Source organism: Diabrotica undecimpunctata, chromosome 1 (assembly GCF_040954645.1).
Source record: "Diabrotica undecimpunctata isolate CICGRU chromosome 1, icDiaUnde3, whole genome shotgun sequence".
NCBI lineage: Eukaryota > Metazoa > Arthropoda > Insecta > Coleoptera > Chrysomelidae > Diabrotica > Diabrotica undecimpunctata.
This window is the reverse complement of record NC_092803.1, coordinates 193,250,848-193,273,071: the sequence shown is the minus strand read 5'-3', so window position 1 is coordinate 193,273,071 and position 22,224 is coordinate 193,250,848. Positions and strand designations below refer to the sequence as shown.

General features: G+C 34.9%; 1 protein-coding gene across 1 annotated transcript; it reads right to left on the bottom strand.

The window, feature by feature from the left end:
* Window positions 1-385: 385 nt before the first annotated feature.
* On the bottom strand, window positions 386-19,380 carry LOC140432808 (spermine oxidase-like). Its single transcript, XM_072520925.1, has 4 exons — window positions 18,893-19,380; window positions 10,574-11,165; window positions 5,135-5,334; window positions 386-1,950 (listed from the first exon to the last, which is right to left on the bottom strand). The coding sequence occupies exons 1-4, from the start codon at window positions 19,360-19,362 to the stop codon at window positions 1,671-1,673; spliced, it is 1,542 nt and encodes a 513-aa protein (XP_072377026.1). The 5' UTR covers window positions 19,363-19,380; the 3' UTR covers window positions 386-1,670.
* Between the last annotated feature and the right edge of the window lie 2,844 nt (window positions 19,381-22,224).

Below are 22,224 nucleotides of genomic sequence, written 5' to 3'. Positions count from 1 at the left end.
TGAGGACCTCCTCATTTGTGACATTTGTGACAGCTGTTCGTTAACACGTACTTTGGCTGGCTGCTTATAGTATACATTCTATAATTATATGGTCCTGAGTTCAATGTAATCTTATTTCATTTACACATACAGTAAAAGGCAAATGTGTTAATTCACTGTTTAAATGGTTTCCGTCCACTGTTTGGCCATCTTATTTCTTAAACTACTGTGATTGTCCCTTATAACGCTTTTAGGCATTGATGCGACCTTTGGTCAATACTCGCTTTTGGCGTTCCATGTTCCAATATTCTTAGTTCTTTTGCATTGCTTTACTATTTGTCTAAATTTGTATGTCTGGAAATATCTAACTTTTTTTAAAGTGTTCTTTTAGTATAATATAAAGATGGCAACTTATATTTTTTTTATTATAACTAATAAATTAACAATCAAAATAATACACTGTGTTCTATAAGTTAATGTAATGAGTTTAGGAATGTGATTAGTGAGTTCTTTTTTACGTTTCCTGTACAAAAAATGGAACATTTCAAAAATCAAAATAAAAAATTATGGTCAGTTTTGTTATTTTGTGTACCTAATGGCCACTCCTTTGTTGGGTACACAAATGGACTCTTTCGCTGTGACTGATACAATCATGTCTTCGACTGAAAGAAAGATTTAAAGTTTAGAAGAAAAAATATCGGTGATAGAAGCATCTGAAAAAAATAATTATATTGTTTGAGTTTTGGACGAAAAGTTTCAAATAGGAAAAACTCAAGTTGGTGACATTTTAAAGAAAAAGGCCGATTTATAAAAGGTGTATAGTAAAGTGGAAATATTGGAAACAAAAAACTGGTTTAAAACTGAGATGTTTTTATCGAATTTTATAGCTTTAAACGGTTGGATTGACAAGTTTTGCTTAAGATATAATATTAAATTAAGAGCAATGTCTGAAGAAGATGCAAATTCTGTAATGAAAAGTACAATGGGGGTAAATATGCTAAGATTATTTTGTGAAAATTTAAATGAGGAAAAAGATAAACCTTTGGTGAATGATAAAAGTAAAAATACTAAATATTTTAAAAATTTTAATGTCTATTGAACGGAATGGAAGCATGGACACTGACTGTTGCATCTATGAATCGGCTCGAAGCTTTCGAAATGTGGTGTTATAGACGCATCTTACGTATATCCTGGGTTGACAGAGTTACTAATGTGGAGGTCCTGCGTAGAATGGGGAAAGAATGTGAAATTCTCATGACCGTCAAAACTAAAAAGTTGGAATATCTAGGACATGTAATGAGAAATCCAGAACGTTACGGCCTTCTCCAGCTGATTCTCCAAGGGAAAGTAAATGGTAAGAGAGGACCGGGAAGAAGACGCATTTCCTGGCTTAAAAATTTACGAAAATGGTATAACACGACTACCACTGAACTGTTCCGCGCTGCAATAAATAAAGTAAAGATAGCCGTGATGATCGCCAACATCCGGAACGGATAGGCACTTTAAGAAGAAGAAAACTCGACTGGTACTACAACAAGAAGGCCTGGATGACCACGGATATCATAACAGATTGGCTGTACAAATTTAACAGAAAAATGAAACATCAAAAAAGAAAAATTCTCTTATTCCTAGACAACGCAACATTCCATCTGGATACTCACTTAATATAAAAAAGCTTAATACAATTTTAATTAACTCGTATTAAACAGTTCTAAATATTCAAGAATTAAATAACAGTTAGATTTTTTATAATGCTGAATTATTCTATTAGCTTCTCTAAATCCGGTTTCTACAGCTCCATGGACAGTGGAGTGATATATTCGGTGAGTTGCTTCCCCAGCAAATTGCAAAATCGGCACACCCATAGAATTAGTGACAGGCTGTTGAAGAATTTCGACATCATGGGCGGTAGAGTTCACTGATGCAAAGGAATAGGTGCCTCTAAAGTGGGGATTTGTGTACCAGGTTGTTCTAAAATTAGAAAAAGGGTGAATATGTAAAAGTTCTTTATTGTAAAATTGCGAGATATGAAAAAATAGTTCCAAAGGGTTTCACTTTAATGATGATTCCTTAATGTAAATTTTTGCAATGTCGTAACAAACCATCACAAAAGTTTCAACTTTGTCCAGTGATTGAACCGATGATGGCAAATCAGTCCCTTACAAATAACAGTTAATTCGTGACAGTACAACCTGTCTACTGGGGTGGGGGCAGATATTTTATAAGAGAAAATCTTTCTTTTTTAAGTTAATTATAGGATGTGAACCGGTACCTTATATTATTCGGGAAACACTGATAACCAACATAGACGTGGAGTAGCAATTATTGTCGATACAGAGGTCAACAAGTCAATAGAGGGCTTTGTCCCAATCTCAGAAAGAGTGATACTACTACAAATAAGGACATCACATACAAAACTAAATCTGATCCAGGTATATGCGCCAACGACGGATGCAACAGAAGATGAAGTAGAAATATTATACCAACAAATTGAAGATGCACTGAAAATGACAAAAAACAGGGAAATCACGGTAGTTATGGGCGATTTCAATGCAAAAGTCGGCAAAGGAAGAGCTGGAACAGTAACGGGAGACCAAGGACTAGGGGAACGTAACGATAGAGGCGATCGTCTAATACAATTCTGCCAAGAACAAAGTCTAATAATCACAAACACGTTCTTTAAATTACCAATGAGACGGTTATATACATGCGCTCACCAGCAGATAAACTGGAAAAAGTTGTAAGAAACCAAATCGACTATATAATGATTAAAGAGAGATATCGTAACACCATCAAATCAGTTAAAACATATCCAGGAGCAGATGTCGCATCAGACCATAACTCACTAATCGCTAATGTCACGCTTAAGCTTAAACGTATAAGAAAATCACAAAGAACTCCAAAATTAGATGTTAGAAAACTGAAAGAAGTTGATATAAAAATCAAACTTCAACAGAAAATATACGAAAACATTGATAAATTAGATACTAACCCTTACGAGATAAACGAACAATGGGAAACACTAAAAAACTGCCTCCTCGCTCCATGCAAAGAGATATTAAAAGAACCGACACGAAAGAAAGACAATTGGATGACAGACGAAATACTCGGCATGATGGAACAACGAAGACAAGCCAAGAACAAAGACAGTCACAATTACAAAATCATTAACAACGAAATCAGAAAAAAGATAAGAGAGACAAAACAAACTTACTATGAGGAAAAATGTAAAGAGATAGAAGATCTTCAGAACAAATACGACCTATTCAACATACATAAAAAGGTTAAAGAAATGGCAGGACTGCAAAAAAGAAACCACAATACAACTCTTTTAGATAAAAATGGAAATACTATGATAACGACTGACGAAAAACTAAAACGATGGGAAGAGTATATGGAAGAGCTCTTCGACGACGAAAGAGGAAACCCACAAGACTTGTCTTTCGAGGACAGAGAAACAAGTGCAGAAATTACAAAGGAAGAAATAATGTATGCACTAAAGAACACCAAAAACGGAAAAAGCCCGGGGCCAGATCAACTGCCTATTGATATCCTTAAAATAATAGAAAATGAGTACATTGATGTCCTCTTAAAGCTTTTTAATAAAATTTATCAATCGGGTGACATACCCAACGAATGGTTGACCTCAACATTCATTTGTCTCCCAAAAAAGAAAAATGCTAGAGAATGCACTGACCACCGTACCATAAGCCTGATGTCTCACACACTTAAATTGTTTTTAAAGATCATTCATAAACGCATCTACAAAACACTTGATATGGATATTGAAGAAACTCAATTTGGATTCCGTAATGGCGTAGGTACCCGTGAAGCTCTATTTGCATTTAACGTACTAATCCAGAGATGCTTGGATGTGAACCAAGATATGTACGTCTGCTCCATAGACTACAACAAAGCTTTCGACAAAGTCCGCCACAAAGAGCTAATGGACATCCTCAAAGCAAAACAAATACAACACAATGACCTTCGAATTATAAGAAATCTATATTATAAACAGCAGGCACACGTACGCATTAATGAACACACATCAGAAGAGTTCGAAGTTAAAAGAGGAGTGCGACAGGGGTGTGTATTGTCACCACTACTATTCAATGCATACTCTGAAGAAATTATGAAAAGAGCTCTTGAGGGAGAAACAGCAGGAATCAAGGTCAATGGAACACCAATTAACAACATTAGATATGCGGACGATACTATCATAATAACAGACAACCTCCGAGACCTCCAAAAGCTAATGAACAAGATAGTTGAGTATGGAGAGGAATATGGATTATCAATAAACACCAAGAAAACCAAATTTATGAGGATATTAAAAACCCAAAATAATGGTGAAAGCCTGACAATTAACGGTAGTGCTTTAGAACAAGTTGAAAACTACCACTATCTTGGCACAATAATTAATCACACAAACGATTACTCCAAAGAAATCAAAGTTCGAATAGAGAAAGCACGTACAAACTTCAATAAAATGAGAAAGGTACTTTATGCAAGAGAACTAAAATTGGACTTGAGAGTTAGGCTGGCAAGGTGCTATATTTTCTCGACTCTGCTTTATGGGATAGAAGCATGGACACTTAACGAGTCGACTGCTAAAAAGTTGGAAGCATTTGAAATGTGGGTGTATAGAAGAATCCTGAAGATATCATGGACCGAGCATGTAACAAACAACGAAGTCATGAGAAGAATCAACAAAAGAATGGAAGTATTGGAAACCATCAAGACACGAAAGCTGCAATACCTGGGGCATGTTATGCGTAATGAGAGATACAACCTACTTCAATTGATTATACAAGGGAAAATCCAGGGCAAGAGAAGTGTAGGAAGAAGAAGAATCTCATGGTTGCGTAACTTGAGGGAATGGTACGGATGCACATCAATTGAACTATTCAGAGCAGCAGCATCTAAGATCAGAATAGCCATGATGATTGCCAACCTCCGTCGCGGAGATGGCACGTGAAGAAGATAGGATGTGAGTTCTCCCTCAGGTCAAATATTATTATTTGACTTAAGAAATATTATCACGAGAATATTACTTAAAATTTGTCTATTCCGGTTTGTATTGGCAAAGGTAAGTATAATATGATATCAGGTGTGCTGAATCATATGTCAATCAATAACTCATTAACTAACTTACTTTAATATTTGTTGTGGCTTAGGAATATTAAACATATGTCCAAAAAATTTATCAAATGTAAACTCGATTCCTCGTTGTAAAGTAGCATCATCCATTTTTTCTATAGTAGGCACCAATTCTCCAGTAAACCATACAAGTAAAATGTTTGAATGAGGTAACACAAAAACGTTGTGCATTTCTACGATCCAAGATTCAGCTTTCTGGAAAAATAAAAGTATATTAGTTGAATAGTTAAGAGGATGTTTTGAAACATTGACTACGTTGGTAGTGTAGACTGTATTGGCGCTAAATATTTTTATCTAGCTGTTTAAGTTATAGTAAAATTTAATATTAATTTAATAAAATTACGTTTACTATAAAATATACTAAGTAAATTAAAAAGAAATTAATAGTAAAATTGAAACAAAACAATTATAATGGAAGGAATCCAGTAAAATATTATACCATACTTCTTAAACTTAAAGACAAATTCTGTCAGAATCCTGTGATACTATTCATGCTGTGTAGCTGCCCTAGACCTGACTATATTATATAGAAAAATAAACCAAGTATTTTATTTTATTATTATAATATCATAATACAAAATTTTGTTTTTTCACTTTTCCTATGACGGTAACCGTACCTTTTCTCTCTTTTGTTTTTTCCTCACCTAATTTTGTACGATTTTACTTTATTACTTTAATAATAGTCGAATCGGTTTTTTTGTTTTACAGCCCTAAGTTCCAGTATATTATATTATTACATTTTTTATTTTTATATCTGTTTCGTAGTAGCACTAGAATTTAAATGATGAGTTCCCATAAATATTCGTTTTATAGGCGATGAAAATTAGAAGTTTCAAATATATTTTTGTCTGTTTTGTAGGTTTCTGAGAAATAAATTCGACAATTAAATATTAGGTAAGTTATAAGGTTTATTTTGTATACATTGTATAATATAACGGTTATTTATCATGATTCATCGTCATCATCAACCAGCCCTTTGCGTCCACTGCTAGACATATGCCTCCCTCATTTTTGTCGATTGTGCTCTATCCTTGTGCTTCTAGAGAAAATGCTCCAAATACTGCCGGTGACAACCAGTTAGACAGAGGTCCCAGTATACTGAATTCGGAAGTCAAAAAGGCAATACAGCAAGCCAAAAACAATAAAGCACCTGGACCAGATCAAATCCCTGCTGAGCTACTTAAACTTTTGGATGAGGAAAGCATTGCCTGCTTAACCACTTTCTTCAACAAAATTTACAACGAAGGAAAAATACCAGATGATTGGTTAGAGTCACTGTTTATAACATTAGCAAAGAAAAACAGGCCCACCAAATGCAGCGATTTTAGACTAATCAGTTTGATGGGTCACACACTGAAGATTCTCTTACGAATTATACAAAACCGAGTATTCCTTCTAAAAGTAGGATGGGTAATAAGCAATTTGGATTTAGAAACGGTCTAGGAACTAGAGAGGCACTATTCTGTATGCGCGTTCTATTACAAAAAAGTTGTGAATTCCGAAAGAATGTTTATGTTTATTTCATCGACTTCGAGAAGGCGTTCGACAGAGTACAACACGATACACTTTTCGATTGCCTACGGGCAGCAGGACTTGACCACATATAAGACTGCTGTAATAATTATATTACAATCAAGTAGCCTCTATCCAAATTGAAGACAGTCCGACTGAAAAAATATCCATCAAACGGGAAGTACGGCAGGGTTGTGTTTTGTCACCCACTCTTTTTAATCTGTACTCTGAAGAAATCTTTAGGGAGGCTTTGAATGACAGACAAGAGGGAGTAAGACTAGGTAGAGAAGTAATCAACAATATTAGATACGCTGACGATACAGCCATTCTTGCAGAAAATTTACAAGATCTCCAAACATTACTAAATCTAGTCAGTGAAGCAAGTTATCGGAGAGGCCTAAAAATCAACATTTCAAAGACATAGTGGATGGCAGTTAGAAAGATCAATATAGATCAAGGTCTGATTTCTCTTAATGGAGAGGAGATCGAAGGGGTAAATCATTTCAAATACCTTGGCAGCTGGTTAAATGTAAATTGTGACTCTGATGAAGAGATAATAACCAGGATCAAAATATCACGTAAGGCTTTTCTCCATGAGCTGGAAACCAGTTTTATGCAACAGAAACCTGTCGATGAATATTCGTAAGAAGGTCCTGAAATATTATGTGTGGTCCATCCTATTGTATAGTTGTGAGACATGGACGTTAAAAACCACAATGCTAAACAAGTTAGAAGCATTCGAATTGTGGTGCTATAGACGAATCCTAAAGATATCGTGGGTTTCGCACACTTCCAATGAAGATGTTCTTCAAATGATCAATTCAGAATGTCTGCTCATAAACACCATAGAGAAGAAAAACAGAATACTTCGGCCATATAATTAGAGGACCTAAATACCATCTACTTCGCCTTATAATACAAGGAAAAGTGGAAGGAAAGAGATGGATTGGTCGAAAGAAACTTTTATGGCTGCGTAATATTAGACAATGGTGTGGTTCCACAGTAGAAGAATTATTTCGCTCAGCAGCCGACAGAGAAAGGTTTCAGAAAATTGTAAGCATGATGATGGCCAACGTCTGAATACGGACACGGCACCCAAAGAAAAAGAAGCTCTATCTTGAGCACTTTTCATCTAATTTCTTGACATTTTCTTGAGATCGACAGTCCAACGAGTAGGGATCTTCCTTTACTTATTTTGTCTAACCTCGACCTCCACTCAAGAAATTTGTTCGTCTCCCTTTCATCACTGATTCGGGCGACATGTCCGGCCCAGTTCCATTTTAGTGTTACAATTCGGGAAATTACATCAGTAACTCCTGTTCTTCGTCGTAAGTCTTCATTTCTAACTCAGTCATGAAGCGATAAACCCAGCATTGACCTTTCCATTTTCCTCTGAGCTATTTGCAGCGTTTTGCATACGTCATTATTGGTCTTACACTAGCTTTATATATTCTTAGCTTTTATATAAAGAGACCAAATTTGGAAATTTTCTTAGTTTTGGTATCAGGATAACTTCAAATATCTTCCAAGCATATGTCATGTATTTTAGTACATGCTGTATTTACAATGGGCATTAACTTAATTAAAGGTTTTCGCTAGTTATTAAATCGTACCTGGGAGCTTTTTTTAGCACTAACGTTTGTTTATATTACTTTTACAACTTCCTTAAGAGCTATCAGTTTAATTTGTTTGGTCTCAATTTGTTGGATTTTTTATCTATAATTTTACTTTCTTGTAATTAGAACTTTCTTTTAGATGAATGTCATTTAATTACTTTTATAGATTCTGTATTTATACAGTATCTGTTTATATATCTTCTTTCTGTTTCTACGTTCCTCTACGTAACCTTTGGGTGGCTGTGTTTAGTCTGATTTTATCTTTAAGTACTCTTGTAGGTCGTGTTTTTCTCAGCTTGCCTAGAGAACAAGTTCTAAATTAAGTAGGAGCTCTTCTGTACTCCACTGAAAACTAATGGTTGGATTGCCCTTAACTTCGACACATTGTGTCTCAATGTCTGCTAGGGAAATATCCTACAGATAAGTAGGATAGGTGTGAATAAATTCTTACCAAATAAATATCTGCTGATCAACTGAGAATATGGCAGAGGGCAGCAGCTCTGTCATTATTGACTCAAGTTTAGAGAAAAATAATTTCTCACAGATTTCATATTATATATTTATAGGTGGCAATCAAATATCGATAACACTTGAAGAAGAGTTAGATGAGAAACAAAGTTTGGACCGGAAAAAAAACGTGGCTAAAAATATAAGGAAGTGAACAATCACCAAATGACACAACCTGATACGAAACGAATTTGTCATAATGGTCACCTATCTCGGCATATATGGTACGTATGATAAGTAGACATTACCTAATCAGAGTTGGTTTCCATATATTACATATATTGTGATTTATTAATTGCTCTTTTCATTAATTTATGTTTAAATTTGCCAGCTTGTTTCTTCTGGACTTTTTCATATAAACTGTAGGATAGTTGCCACCATATTGTAGGTATTTTCACTCAGATAAACCATCTTAATTTACTACTCTTAATTTTTATTTTATGAGTATATTTTTAATGATATTGTATACCTAACTGACCTATAGAAATAATGAATTTCGCTGGAAAGAGTGTACTGATTTTTTTGTGCAGTTGTAATGTAAACATAGCAAGGAAATAAAGAAGGAAAAATTAAGGGACAATTAGCCTAGTAAAGAGTAATAATTATTTAAGTAATTATTACATATTCCAAATTGATTAAAGAACAAATAAATTCATAGCTAGTAGGTAACATATTAATGTAAACATTTTACATTAAACAAAGATTGAAAACTCGACCCAGTTTAAATGTAGTACACGAGTCTCAAATATCAGGCCACCACGGTTGTTTAAATCACGTTTTAAAAACATAGACCTCCACTGAAATATAACACGGGAACCCAGTCAGCAAAAAAAACAATAACGCGACCTTGGTACTACGACAGAAAATTGAGAATACGGGCTGATAAAAAAGCGAACAAGGGGGCCAGCGAGGACTAGTGGGAAGTTGGCACTCTAGACGCTCCACGCCAGAAGTGTGGAGATCGGACGATACGCAGCCAGTGAACGCGCTATTTAACTCGACGGGATAGTGTGAAGTGTCGGCAACTGGAGATTTGAAAGTTCACAATCTCAAATCCCTGTAGGACTGGAGGCGTATTCATTAGCTAGAGCCTAAATACGCTAAGGTAACTAAGATCTATCTACTAACCCAAGGTATATTCTAATGATACGGAATTGTCCGACCTTTAATTCCTTGCTTTGTCTCTTCTTGTCTCCCTTCGCGCCTGATCGAAATATTATTGGTCATAACTGATATTTTGTAGTGTACAGTCTGTTTAATACATTGTAAACTCGAAATTTGTTTTTGTTATTTCTGGTCGTTACAGGTAGAGACTAGAACAGATACACATTTCCGCTTATGCAGTGCTCCGGCTTCTAACGTAAGCCCATAGCCTCTCACTCTTTGCAGGACCTGAGACCAAGAAGTCCTTAATCCCCTTCCTTCCAAAAATTTCCCTACCCTCTTGTAAATCCGCGAGGGCGGAACCAGTCAGTCCAGACTAGTAGAACCAGTAGGCCTTACCCCGCTCGCAGGGATAAGTATCCCCTAAGAATTGTAGATGCATTGATAAGGATATTAAGACAGACGTCTTCTACAATGATGACAGCCTTTATTAGAGTAGAGACAATTCATTAGAGGGGTTTACTAGATTTATTTACAGCTTCAATCCTAAATTATTACAGCCTAGCCACCCCAAATTATTAGACAGTTATCATAAATCGCAAATTATTTCACACCTTAAGTATACTATACTTGAATATACCATATCATGTTGTATCATATTATCAAATACAATAAAATAAAAAAATTATACTTACAGAATTTAAGGGCTCCTGCGGAAATTTCTTTGTTACAGCTATCCTATCTTCTTCAGTCCAAACTAAATTTATACCAGGTAAATTTCCCCACCACATCCTATCGTATTTTACAAATACCTTAATTACAGCACCAAATCCTATTTTATCAATAACTTCTAATTTTTCTCCTGGTAGTTTCGGAGTAAATAGCGACTTAGCGTCGTGTTTGAGGACTCCCAAGGAAGGTGTAAATACAACATGTTGTGCTTTATAGGATGTACCATCGCTACATATAATTTTATTTCCATTCTCATTTGTTATAATCTGTTTGACCTCTTTATTCAGCAAAATTTTATTATCGATGGGAAGCTGCTTCTTAGGATTGGGATACTTTTTTGTTAAGACGTCTAGGAAAATTTTGTATCCATGGTTTCCCCATCCCCAATGTAAATCTCCTTCACAATCTGTATATTGACTAAGAAAAGAGGCATCATTCCATGAAAAGGCACCTTCATTACTCAAAACCATATTTTCCGACCAATCCAACATATTTTTGGCAATATCATATTTTTCTTTGTCGTTTCCAAATTTTCTTTGAATTTCTTTATAAAAGCTAAAAATTATATGACAACTTTTATAAAACGTATTTATAAAATATTTATTTATTGGAATATGAATGGAAATCTATTTGAAATTTTTAGTTGTTGAAATGCAATTTGAAGACAAACTATTTGACAAATTTCAACATTGTGGTGTTATCACAAACAATAATCGTAATAAAACGGATCTTTACCTTTTTACTTAATAAAAATGATTTTAAAGAATAAAGACTTATAGACATACTAGCTGACCCGGCCACGCGTTGCTGTGGCTAAAGTTTTTGTTATATTACATTATAGTAAACAATCTAAGAGGAACAATAAGAGAACATCAGTCACGGAGTCCACTATGCTTTTTCACACAGATGGTATTTGTAAAAAAATATGGTGATCTCCTTATTTGACTTTCTACTACTATAACCCTTTAGTACAATGAAATTATTTACGAACAAAGACGAAAATGTTGATGTTGGTATACAAATTCACTGGATTGAGATTTGAAGGGGAAGTACGTTGAACACAATTAATTAAAATGTTCTTACACTTGATATTAAGCAGAAATCAATAGGTACAAAATAAAAATTTATCAGATTTATTATTTCCATTTAATTTTATAATAAATATAAGTATATTACAGTATAATACAGTAAATAACATGTGACGCTTAAACTCATGAATGAGGTAGGCAAGGCAGACAGTCTTAAACTTTTAAACATTAATATCTATTTTTTTGAATTATAAATACTTTCAATTTCAATTTAATTTAACACCAATCGGTGCACAATGTTTTTGGTTAACCTGTCTTTAGCTAACACAAATAGATTCGACGGTTTCCCAACACGTGAACACGCAACATATAGTTGCCAATGAGAAAAACATGGATTTTCCCAATCTAAACCACAAATGGACATTGTTTGACCTTGAGATTTATTTATAGACATGGCGAAAGCTAAACGAATTGGAAACTGTAGCCTTTTGAAGGATATGGTAGAATCTGATGGTATCATCGGAATACGTGGCAGCAGGACCACTTTTTCTTTAAACTTCCCAGCCAAAATGGTTGCTTCAAGAATGTTTCCGGTGATCTTTTTGATGACCAAACTCGTACCGTTACATAATTGAGGTGGATTCAAATTACGGAGGAGAATAATAGGGGAACCAATCTTTAATCGAAGATTATGTGGTGGCATTCCAGGGATATCTAATGAATTTAAAAATTCAATCGGAAAATTTACACTTTCATTTTCATCAACAACAGTATCGATTGATTTAAAAAACATCAGATCACCTGGTAACAACTGTTGTATCTGGAAGTTAATTTCGTCAACATCAACGTTTTTGGCTGTCAAAATCGCCCGTTGACTAAGCCATTCATAATTCAAATAATTATTCTGTATATCCGGGAAAATACTCTAAATCAATTCATTTTTATCCTTAACAACAGTGCAAAAATTGTCTGGTAGTTTAATGCATTGCGTATTTGGTCGCAGTTCTATTTTACCGTTCCCAATATCTAGTAGTTGTTCGAAAAATATTTGTGCTGATGGATCATTTTGCAATTGTACTCGCATATTTATGGTCAATCAATCGAAGTGTTTCAACACTTCGCCATAAGAATGATTGTTTGAAACATGCATTAATCTTATCCGTGACAGTAGAGCGAGGTATAACGGGTAAGGTCTGCCGGAAGTCACCAGACAAAAGTAAGATAGCACCACCGAAAAGTTTATTATTGCTGTTTAAATCTTGCATAGTTCTGTTTAATGCTTCAAGTGAATATTTGTGTGCCATTGTGCACTCATCCCAAATTATTATAGAACTCTTCCGCAACACTGCAGCTATTTCACTATTCTTTTTGATGTTACACATTGCATCTGGTTTATTACGAACGTCCAATGGCAGCTTAAATGTTGAATGTGCTGTTCTCCCACCATCCAGTAAAGTAGCCGCAATGCCTGACGATGCTACTGCTAATGCGATTTTTTGTTGCGACCGTATTTTGGCAAGAATCAACGATATTAAAAATGTCTTACCGGTTCCACCGGGTGCATCCAAGAAAAAAGAACCGCCTTGTTCAGCAGCAACAGCCAGCATAATCCGATCATAAATAATTTTTTGTTCTGCTGTCAGTAATGGTTCACTGTTCATGATAATTGTTGCTAAACTTCCATGGTCATATTGATTTTCTCGTTGTAAATCGGTATTGACTAAGTCGGTGGCTGGACGATTAGGTGATGGCATACCATAACGATTAAGTGGTAAATTTGAAATAAGAACACATAAATCCTCGATCAAGACCAATGCTTCATTGTACATCTCTGGTGTATAATCTATGTTTTGGCAGTGATTTGTTTGTCTAATTCGGTGCAAGATGTCTTCTGTCATACAATTTTTATATTTTTCCCACAAAATTCAGTTAGAGTCGTTTTCGGAGCTTCGAACGCTCTTTGGAGAACAGTTTCTACAGTGAAGTATACACGTTGATCCTTTTCAAGATGTATTGCCAGATATTGGACAGCAGGATCTCTTTCGTGGATGGGAAAGCTGAGAATATGCCAAATAGCTTCATTGCTGCTAATGTATCTGCCCATTTGGTATCGTGCTATTTCGTCATTTTTATTTATGTTTTGTACTTCAAATATGGCCAAATCACTGCCTTTGTTTACATATTTCCAAATATACTTAATTGATTTAACAGCACTATAATGAAATAAATGAACCAACAAAAAGAATAATTGAAGAAAAAAAGCAACTATACAGAAAATGGCTGACTACAAACAACGATGAAGTTTATAAAGAATATAGAGAAAAAGATAGAGAAGTGAAAAAACAAATAACACAGCAAAAGAATGAAGAATGGGAAAGAATCTGCTTAAATATTGAAACATATATAGGAGGTACAAGAACTTCGGAGGCATGGAAAGTACTGAGAGGATTGAAACAAAACTCAAAAGAAAAAACTAAATTGGGAAATATACAGGACAAAGAATGGAAGGACTACTACAAGGAACTATTAACAGAACAAAGACCACAATTCATTGGAAAAGAAAACAGGCGAAGACGAAGCAGATTCCCACAACAAGAAATAGAAATAACAGATAGGGAAATGAGAACGGCCATAAAAGCAATCAAAAATAAGAAAGCACCGGGACATGGATGCATCTCACCTGAGCTTATAAAATACGTATCAAAAAAATTACACCGGATGATACAATGGATATTTCAGAAAGCCATAAATGGAGAACAGCTCCCAAAGGAATGGACGGCGGCATATATGACATCTATATTTAAGAAAGGAGATAGAAAACGAATAAGCGTAATATCATCAATAGGAAGATTATATGGGAAGATACTGCGAGAAAAGATAGAGCAAGCGATAAAAGGCAAAATCGGGGAGGATCAGGCAGGCTTCACGGCAGGAAGATCATGCATAGACCACATATACACACTGGAACAACTGTTGGAAAAGAAAAAAGCAAAAAATAGAGATATACACTTGGCATTTGTGGATCTGAGAAAGGCGTATGACTCTGTACCAAGGTCAGAACTATGGGAGGCAATGTACAAATTAGAAATACAGACGGAACTCATAGAAGCTACAAAAGCTCTGTATAAAGAAAATAAAGTGTCCATTAAAATGGGAACAAGAATCATAGGAGACTTCACCACAACAAAAGGGCTCCTGCAGGGTTGTTCCACATCTCCAACCCTATTCAAAATATACTTAGAGAAAGCCTTGACTACATGGAAAAGAAAATGCGAAGGCATGGGAGTACCGGTACGGAACGAATACCTATATACGTTAAGTTTTGCAGACGATCAAGTAGTGATTGCACAAGACCAAGACGACCTCAGCTACATGATGAAGAAACTACAAGAAGAATATACCGAGGCTGGCCTAGATATTAACCTCGCGAAAACAGAGTACCTATCTACAAGTGAAGAAGACATAGAAGATCTACAGATTGATGACAACGTAACAATCAAAGGAAAGGATAAATTCAAATACCTGGGGTTTATAATTACGAAAAAGGCAACAACAGAGGAAGAAATTACACAAAGATTAGGACAAACAAGAACAGCAATCCGACAACTTAACTCAGTATGGTGGGATAGACACCTAAATATGAAGACAAAAACGCAGATTTATAAAACATTAGTGCGAAGTATTATGACATATGGGGCCGAAAATTGGATCATAAACAAGAAAAACAGCAGTAAGATAATAGCAACAGAGATGGAATGCCAGCGAAGATGCTGCAGAGTAACAAGAATGGATAGGAGAAGTAATGACGAAATAAAGCAAAGAACATCAATAGAAACAGACATACTAACATATATAGAACAAAAGAGACTAAAGTGGTATGGACATGTAAGAAGAGCTAGCGACAGCAGATGGATAAAAAGAATAACCGAATGGAGCCCCATAGGAAGGAGGAAAAGAGGACGACCCCGAAAATCCTGGAGGAACGAAGTAGACGACGCCATGAGTAAGAGAGGACTAAACGATGGAGAATGGAACAACAGAGAGAGATGGAAACGGTTGATCGAGGGAAGGCAGTGAATACTGTAGAATCCCTAAATATATATATGATTTAACAGAACTGCAAAGCTCAACATTGATATGAGCTTTGTAAGGTTTTGAAAGTAGTGGTGAGTATGGTACCACCCACTGATTATCAAACTCAACTTGATTTGGAAAGTTCGGCAGTCGCATTGTAAATGTGTGGCCACCATTCTCAGTACTTCTGCGGCGATACATTGGATAACCATCAATATCCGTGATCGTGTCATTCGTATGCGGATTTGGGAATTTTTTTTTACATTTTCCATTTTCCATGCACGGTGACGTCATGTTGAAAGCACCGCATGGCCCATGGATCATGTGTTTGGTGACAATATCAAATAATTCTTGATCAATTAATGGGTCTGGAATTTCGGCTGAAATTATTTGATCGATTTCTTCAGGACGGATTCTATCTTTAAGCCAAACCAAAATGTGGGCATGAGGCAAACCTAGCTTTTGCTACTCTATCGTATACAGCCAACAACGTGTGATACCAAAAATTGAATATTTAACAATAAAATCAATTAAGGATTTCAATTTTTGTTTAAACACAGCTGCAGTTAAATCATGACGATGAATGGCTTGTTGTCCTGGCAATAGTAAAGTTTGTATCTCTTCCCAATTCGGATTACATGTGAATGTAATAAATAAATCCGGTCGGCCGTAATGACGTACGTAAGTCATCGCATCTTGTATGTATTCCTGCATGTTCCGTGGACTGCAGATGTAGCTTGAAGGTAAAATGAAAGCATTACCGATGTCATTGGGATTTAAATTTCCATCGATGTTTCCAGCAACAGCATCTCGTAAGTGAATATATTCTTCCGATCGTAGTTTTGCCTGGTTGAATCGAAGGAATCGCAAGCGTTTGCTTTCGACCTTAGCATACATATCAACAATGTATTGATGGAACAGCTGACGATATCGAAGGATATAATTGTCTTGATGTTGCCTAACCATTATTCGGTATGCGTAGTATTTCATTGAGTTAACTTTATTATTTCTGTAATCACCTAAAAAAATAAAAAATAAAATGCAATACGAAATTAAAATCTATACATACAGTAAGAAAGTAAATAGATAATTGTCAAATTTACCGGTATTTGGATCATACTGTTTGATATTAAGGTGATATTCATCTTGTCCTTGCCAAAATATCAATGGATATTGTAGTGCGTCATATGAACGGTGTAGATCCAAAATCGTACTGACAGTGTTGTCTCGCCGTGTAATTTTTATAGATCTTTTGTCAACTGGATCACCAACCATGATAACAGCAACCTCATCAACAGTTGGAGCGTTGAATCTACCAGCATGTTCACCTAATGGTACTTTGTCGGCTTTTATGACGATTTGATAATTGTCATTTTGCAGTCGTGGCGAAACTCTTTTGATCAATTGAATTAGTTGATTGTGATCTTCTAAAAAATTTTCCAATAATATCACAATTGCTCTTTCCTCTGCTTGTTCAATAAAATTATACAGGCACCGAGTCGTCACGCGCTCTTCACAATCGCCCATAAAATAAATTTGAAGAAATTTCGGATTGTTATCAGGCATTGGCATCAGTGATCCGATTTTATGGAACACCTGGCCTTGAATTTTGAATGTAGTTTCAAAATTACGTCCATCGGATGCACGATCGCAAATTTTAGTTGCCCCAAATGACGTCATCTGAATTAAATTTGCGTATCTTACGCAAAAATAATTTGGAATCATCTGAATTGCCAGTAAGAAGGGATAATAAAGGCTCCGGCGGAGCGGGTAGAGGTGACAGCACAACTTTTCCTGATGCGCAGCACATGCCGGCTGCTTCATTCCGAAATTTCAATGCCTTACAATATTGACATACTTTATCCATTCCACCGATAGCAATTTTTGAATGCGCTGAGTAGTTAATATCTGGTGCATATTCAAAGGCAAGCCGAACGAATGATGCACGTGTTAATGAGCGGCTGATCCATTGCCTTTGTCGATCTAGTACTCGTACTGTAGCTATGTTTCGTTCTCGTGCCACTCTTGTTCTCGTAATATTCTGTTGCAGACGTTCGTCACGCTGTTCTTGAGATTCTTGTGCACGACTTTCTGCAGTCCTGATTCTTTGAGCTGCATTTCTTGTTTCGATTTGTTCTGGTAATTGCTGAGCTCTTTCAACACGTTTGCGTCGTGACCCTTTGCTGCTCGCGTTGTTGAGGTTAGATTTTTTCGGTGGCATTTGACTGAAAATAATAATTTAATCGTTTAAATATGAGAAAAGAAAAATTGAAAATCATTCTAATTAACCTTTATAATTATGTGATAATACTGACATGTACATATTTAAATTATAGATTTTAAATAATAATTTCAATAAGAATTGAAATACTAATTTAAGCGTTTAAATATAAAAAAAATCTGAAAAACTTGTTATCATAGCACATTGAAATAATAAGTGCTAAATATTTTTTAATAGAGGTTAAATAAAAACAATAAAAAAAAATATTTGTACAACTATTGAAAAAGTGTAGGAAATTGTGTATCATTTTTGCATTGACATTTTAATTAAATTTTATAATTATTTGATAATACTTACATACATATATTCAAATTAAATTATAAAGTTTTGATCAATGAAGCACAAATAAGTAAAAAACAGGATTAATTTCACTGTATTATCTTCATTATAATATGAATTCAATTTACACTTCAGTCTAAGTAACACGTGGCCGGCTATGCTAACACCAAAAATTTAAAAAGTGGAAATAATTGAATTATACAGTATTTCGTTCACTACAAAATAAATTTAATTAATTTTATAGCGTCAACAACACGTGGTAATTATGCTATTAAAATGTATCTTATATGACACGTTCGTAGATTTACCATAGCAGCGCCATCTATTGATTACTTACTCAACCCAGTCGAAAGGTATCGACATCTGTTAGAATCATTTGGAGTTAACAGATAATTGTGACTGTCAAATAATAACAGACAAATAAATAGCAATAAATTAAAATTACGACTATAATTTGAGATTTAAACTATCCTATCTCTCAAGTTGGATCGAACTGCACATGGTGTGCGAATTTTATTATAATCGGTTAATTGGTTTAGGAGTCCATTGAAGACAAACATTGTCACACGAGATTTATATATATATATATATATTAAGATTAAGATATATATTAAGATTACCTTTTAACCATGATCTCCCCCAAACTAACATTTGTCTGAGTGATGTTTTCATTTATTTCATTTTTTTGATAGTAAATTAAGAAAAGTTCAAACAGCTCCTTTGAAAATTTCTTACTTATATTCTTCCGAGAAGACAAAAATATGTCACCAGATAAATCGTCGCGTTCTAGTAGATTTAGCAGCCCTTTTTGTTGCAAAATTTCCCAGACACTATTATTTTTTTCTCCATGGCACCATTCGGCACCCAAGTCAATATTTCTGCCATTCCAATTATGTGTGTTGATCCTTCCACCCACCCGGTTTTCGGCTTCTAGTAATAAAATATCTTCGATTCCATTTTCCAATAATTTGCTAGCAGCAGCAATACCAGCCGGTCCAGCTCCAACAATAATTACTTTTGTTTGTTCTGCGCAGGTCACTGCATTTATCGTAGTGCAAACTACAAAAAAAATTGGTAAAAACAAGTTCATCTTGAAACTTACGTTATATGATAGTTTAAATTTTTATATAAGTAATTAAATAAAATGTTTATTTAACACTAATTTGGTATCAATATGCTTTTGTTAATTACACCAGCCATTCTCAATATGTGGGGGATAATTATGGGAACCTAATAGAATGTGTAATTCACGTAAAAAATTCGTACAACATTTATGTCAAAAATAAAAAAAAAGTAAATGCAGACCTGCAAAAAAATGAGAATTGTTGTTGTTAATAAACGAGTAACTAGTACTAATTTTTATCAAAAAAACTATATGAATAATTAAAAGAATTGCACAGTAAAGCCGTTATTATTTTAGAAAATTAATAAAAGAAAATAAATACCTACCAAAAGCTGGTCAAATTAACAACTTATTATTATGACAGAATTTTTGCATTAAATCTTGTAAGCGAGTTTACCTAAAAAAAAACATGAGTACATGGCGATAACACTTACAGAAGTAAAATGTATGTGCTGAAGTCCATTATGAAACGAAAAAAAATTTCTAAATTCTTTCAATTTCGAACTTATGATTATTCCTAAATTAAATTTAGTAAAGTACGATAAAAAAAAACAATAAGGACACACTACGACATTGTGGACACACTACTAAAAAACATTATGGAAATAACTCGAATAGTATTAGAAAATAACTGCACTTTCACCTATATTATTGACAATGAAGATGAAGAAAATGATAATAAGGAGGATAATTACGTCTGTGAACTCTTAAAAAAAGTTGACCCATTTAGAGTTTAATTACATATACCTATACCTATACTTTTTATAACCAAATTAAAGTTTTTTTTTATATTTCAACAAATTTTTTTTAATCCAATAGGTCTTATTATTTTACTTAAATGAATGAGACCAGGTAATGTCACTCACCACCTACATCGAAGCGGGTTTCCAAAGAAGACTTGAAACTTCAGCGGCATTTATTGATCTCTCAGCAGCTTACGATACAGTATGGAGAGAGGGCCTTATATACAAAATTATCCATGCAATCCCCTGTAAACCAATAGCACGCCTAATAGATAGCATGTTCAACGACCGAATGTTTAAAGTAGTGATGGGCGCAGATATCAGCCTACCAAAGAAACTTAAGAATGGCTTACCACAGGGGTCAGTGCTCTCTCCACTACTATTTATTAGGTTATACCTAGCAGATATGCCGGAAACACAGTCAAGAAAGTTCGGATACGCCGATGACTGGGCCCTCGCTACACGATGCAGAATACTAGAAACGTCTGAAGAAGTTCTGACGGCAGACTTATATACATTGGGCAAATATTTTCGCAAGTGGCGACTTCAACCAAATGCATCCAAAACAGAAGTTAGTTGCTTTCACCTGAACAATAAACTTGTTGGAAAGGAACTCAACATACGGTTTGAAAATACCACACTTACCCACAACAAAACACCGAAGTACCTGGGCATAACACTAGACAGAACGCTATCATTTAAAGAGCATTTAAAAAAAACTGCCCAAAAGTTGAGTACAAGAAATAACATTATACAGAAGCTCTGCGGTACCACCTGGGGAGCATCGGTTTCCACTCTCCGCTCTACTGCCTTAGCCCTTGTTTTCTCGACCGCTGAATATTGTGCTCCAGTCTGGCTACACAGTCCACACGTAAAAAAGGTCGACAATCAGCTGCACAGCACTATGAGGATGATAGCTGGTACAATTAAATCCACTCCCACCCAATGGCTTCCAGTATTAAGTCACATCCCACCTCCACATTTACGACGAGTCGACGCACTTACACGTGAATACAAAAAGATCATGAACAATATAAACCTGCCGATCCACCAAGATACCGAGGATGCACGAAATACCCGTCTTCGTTCTAGAAAACCACCAATGAAAATCAACATCAACATTCAACATCACGAATGCATGGTCCCAAGAATGGAACGAATGGCAAAATAACATAACATTACCCACAAGCCACCAGGTTTTGATCTTCCACGCAAAACATGGTCCACTCTAAATAGGATCCGAACCAGACATGGCAGATGTGCATACATGCTACATAAATGGGGAAAGAACCCGTCTCCTCAATGTGACTGTGGGGAGAACCAAACCATCGACCACATTATTTAAGAGTGTCCCTCAAGATCCTACAATGGTAGCCCTGAAGACTTCCTGTTTGCAACTTTAGAGTCAATTGATTATATAAATACACTTGATGTTTGTTTGTAACTATTTAAAGTTTGTCAAATACCTATATAACTAGTGTTTGTGTATTTGTTCTAAATGTGTTGTAATTGCCATACGATAAATAAAAAAATACTTAAATGAAAAAAAAAATATGTAAAAAAATATTCTAAGCATTTTTTGTACCCAGCTAATTCTAATTCGGGATTATAGGCAAGAACTGTACCGGCTTTGCAACCTATAAAATCTGTTGTACCACTACCAAGCTAATTACTGTTATTCTACTAAGATCTGCAGAAAACAAAAGTGATAAAATTTCATCTCCAAATCATATTATTGTTTCAAAACTGGCTTTCTCCAAAGGAGTTTGTTTCAAAACTTGCTTTCTCCAAAAGTTTGCCTCAAAACACACTTTCTCCAAACAAAAAAAAGCCTATTATTTACTTACTGCGAAAATTTTATTCCATTTAATATGTAATTTTAATTTCTATGGTTAAATTGAGTAATATGAAAATGAAATCTGTGTGAAAACTGTAATGGCTTGTTTTTAACGAATTTTTAGGGTTTTATGGCAAACGACAATTTTGGAGAAAGTAAGTTTTGATTCTACTCCCCTCAATTTACTCTAGTCGTCAGAGATGAAAATGCCAGTGAATCTCTAAAAATCATATGAACAAGCTGAATTTT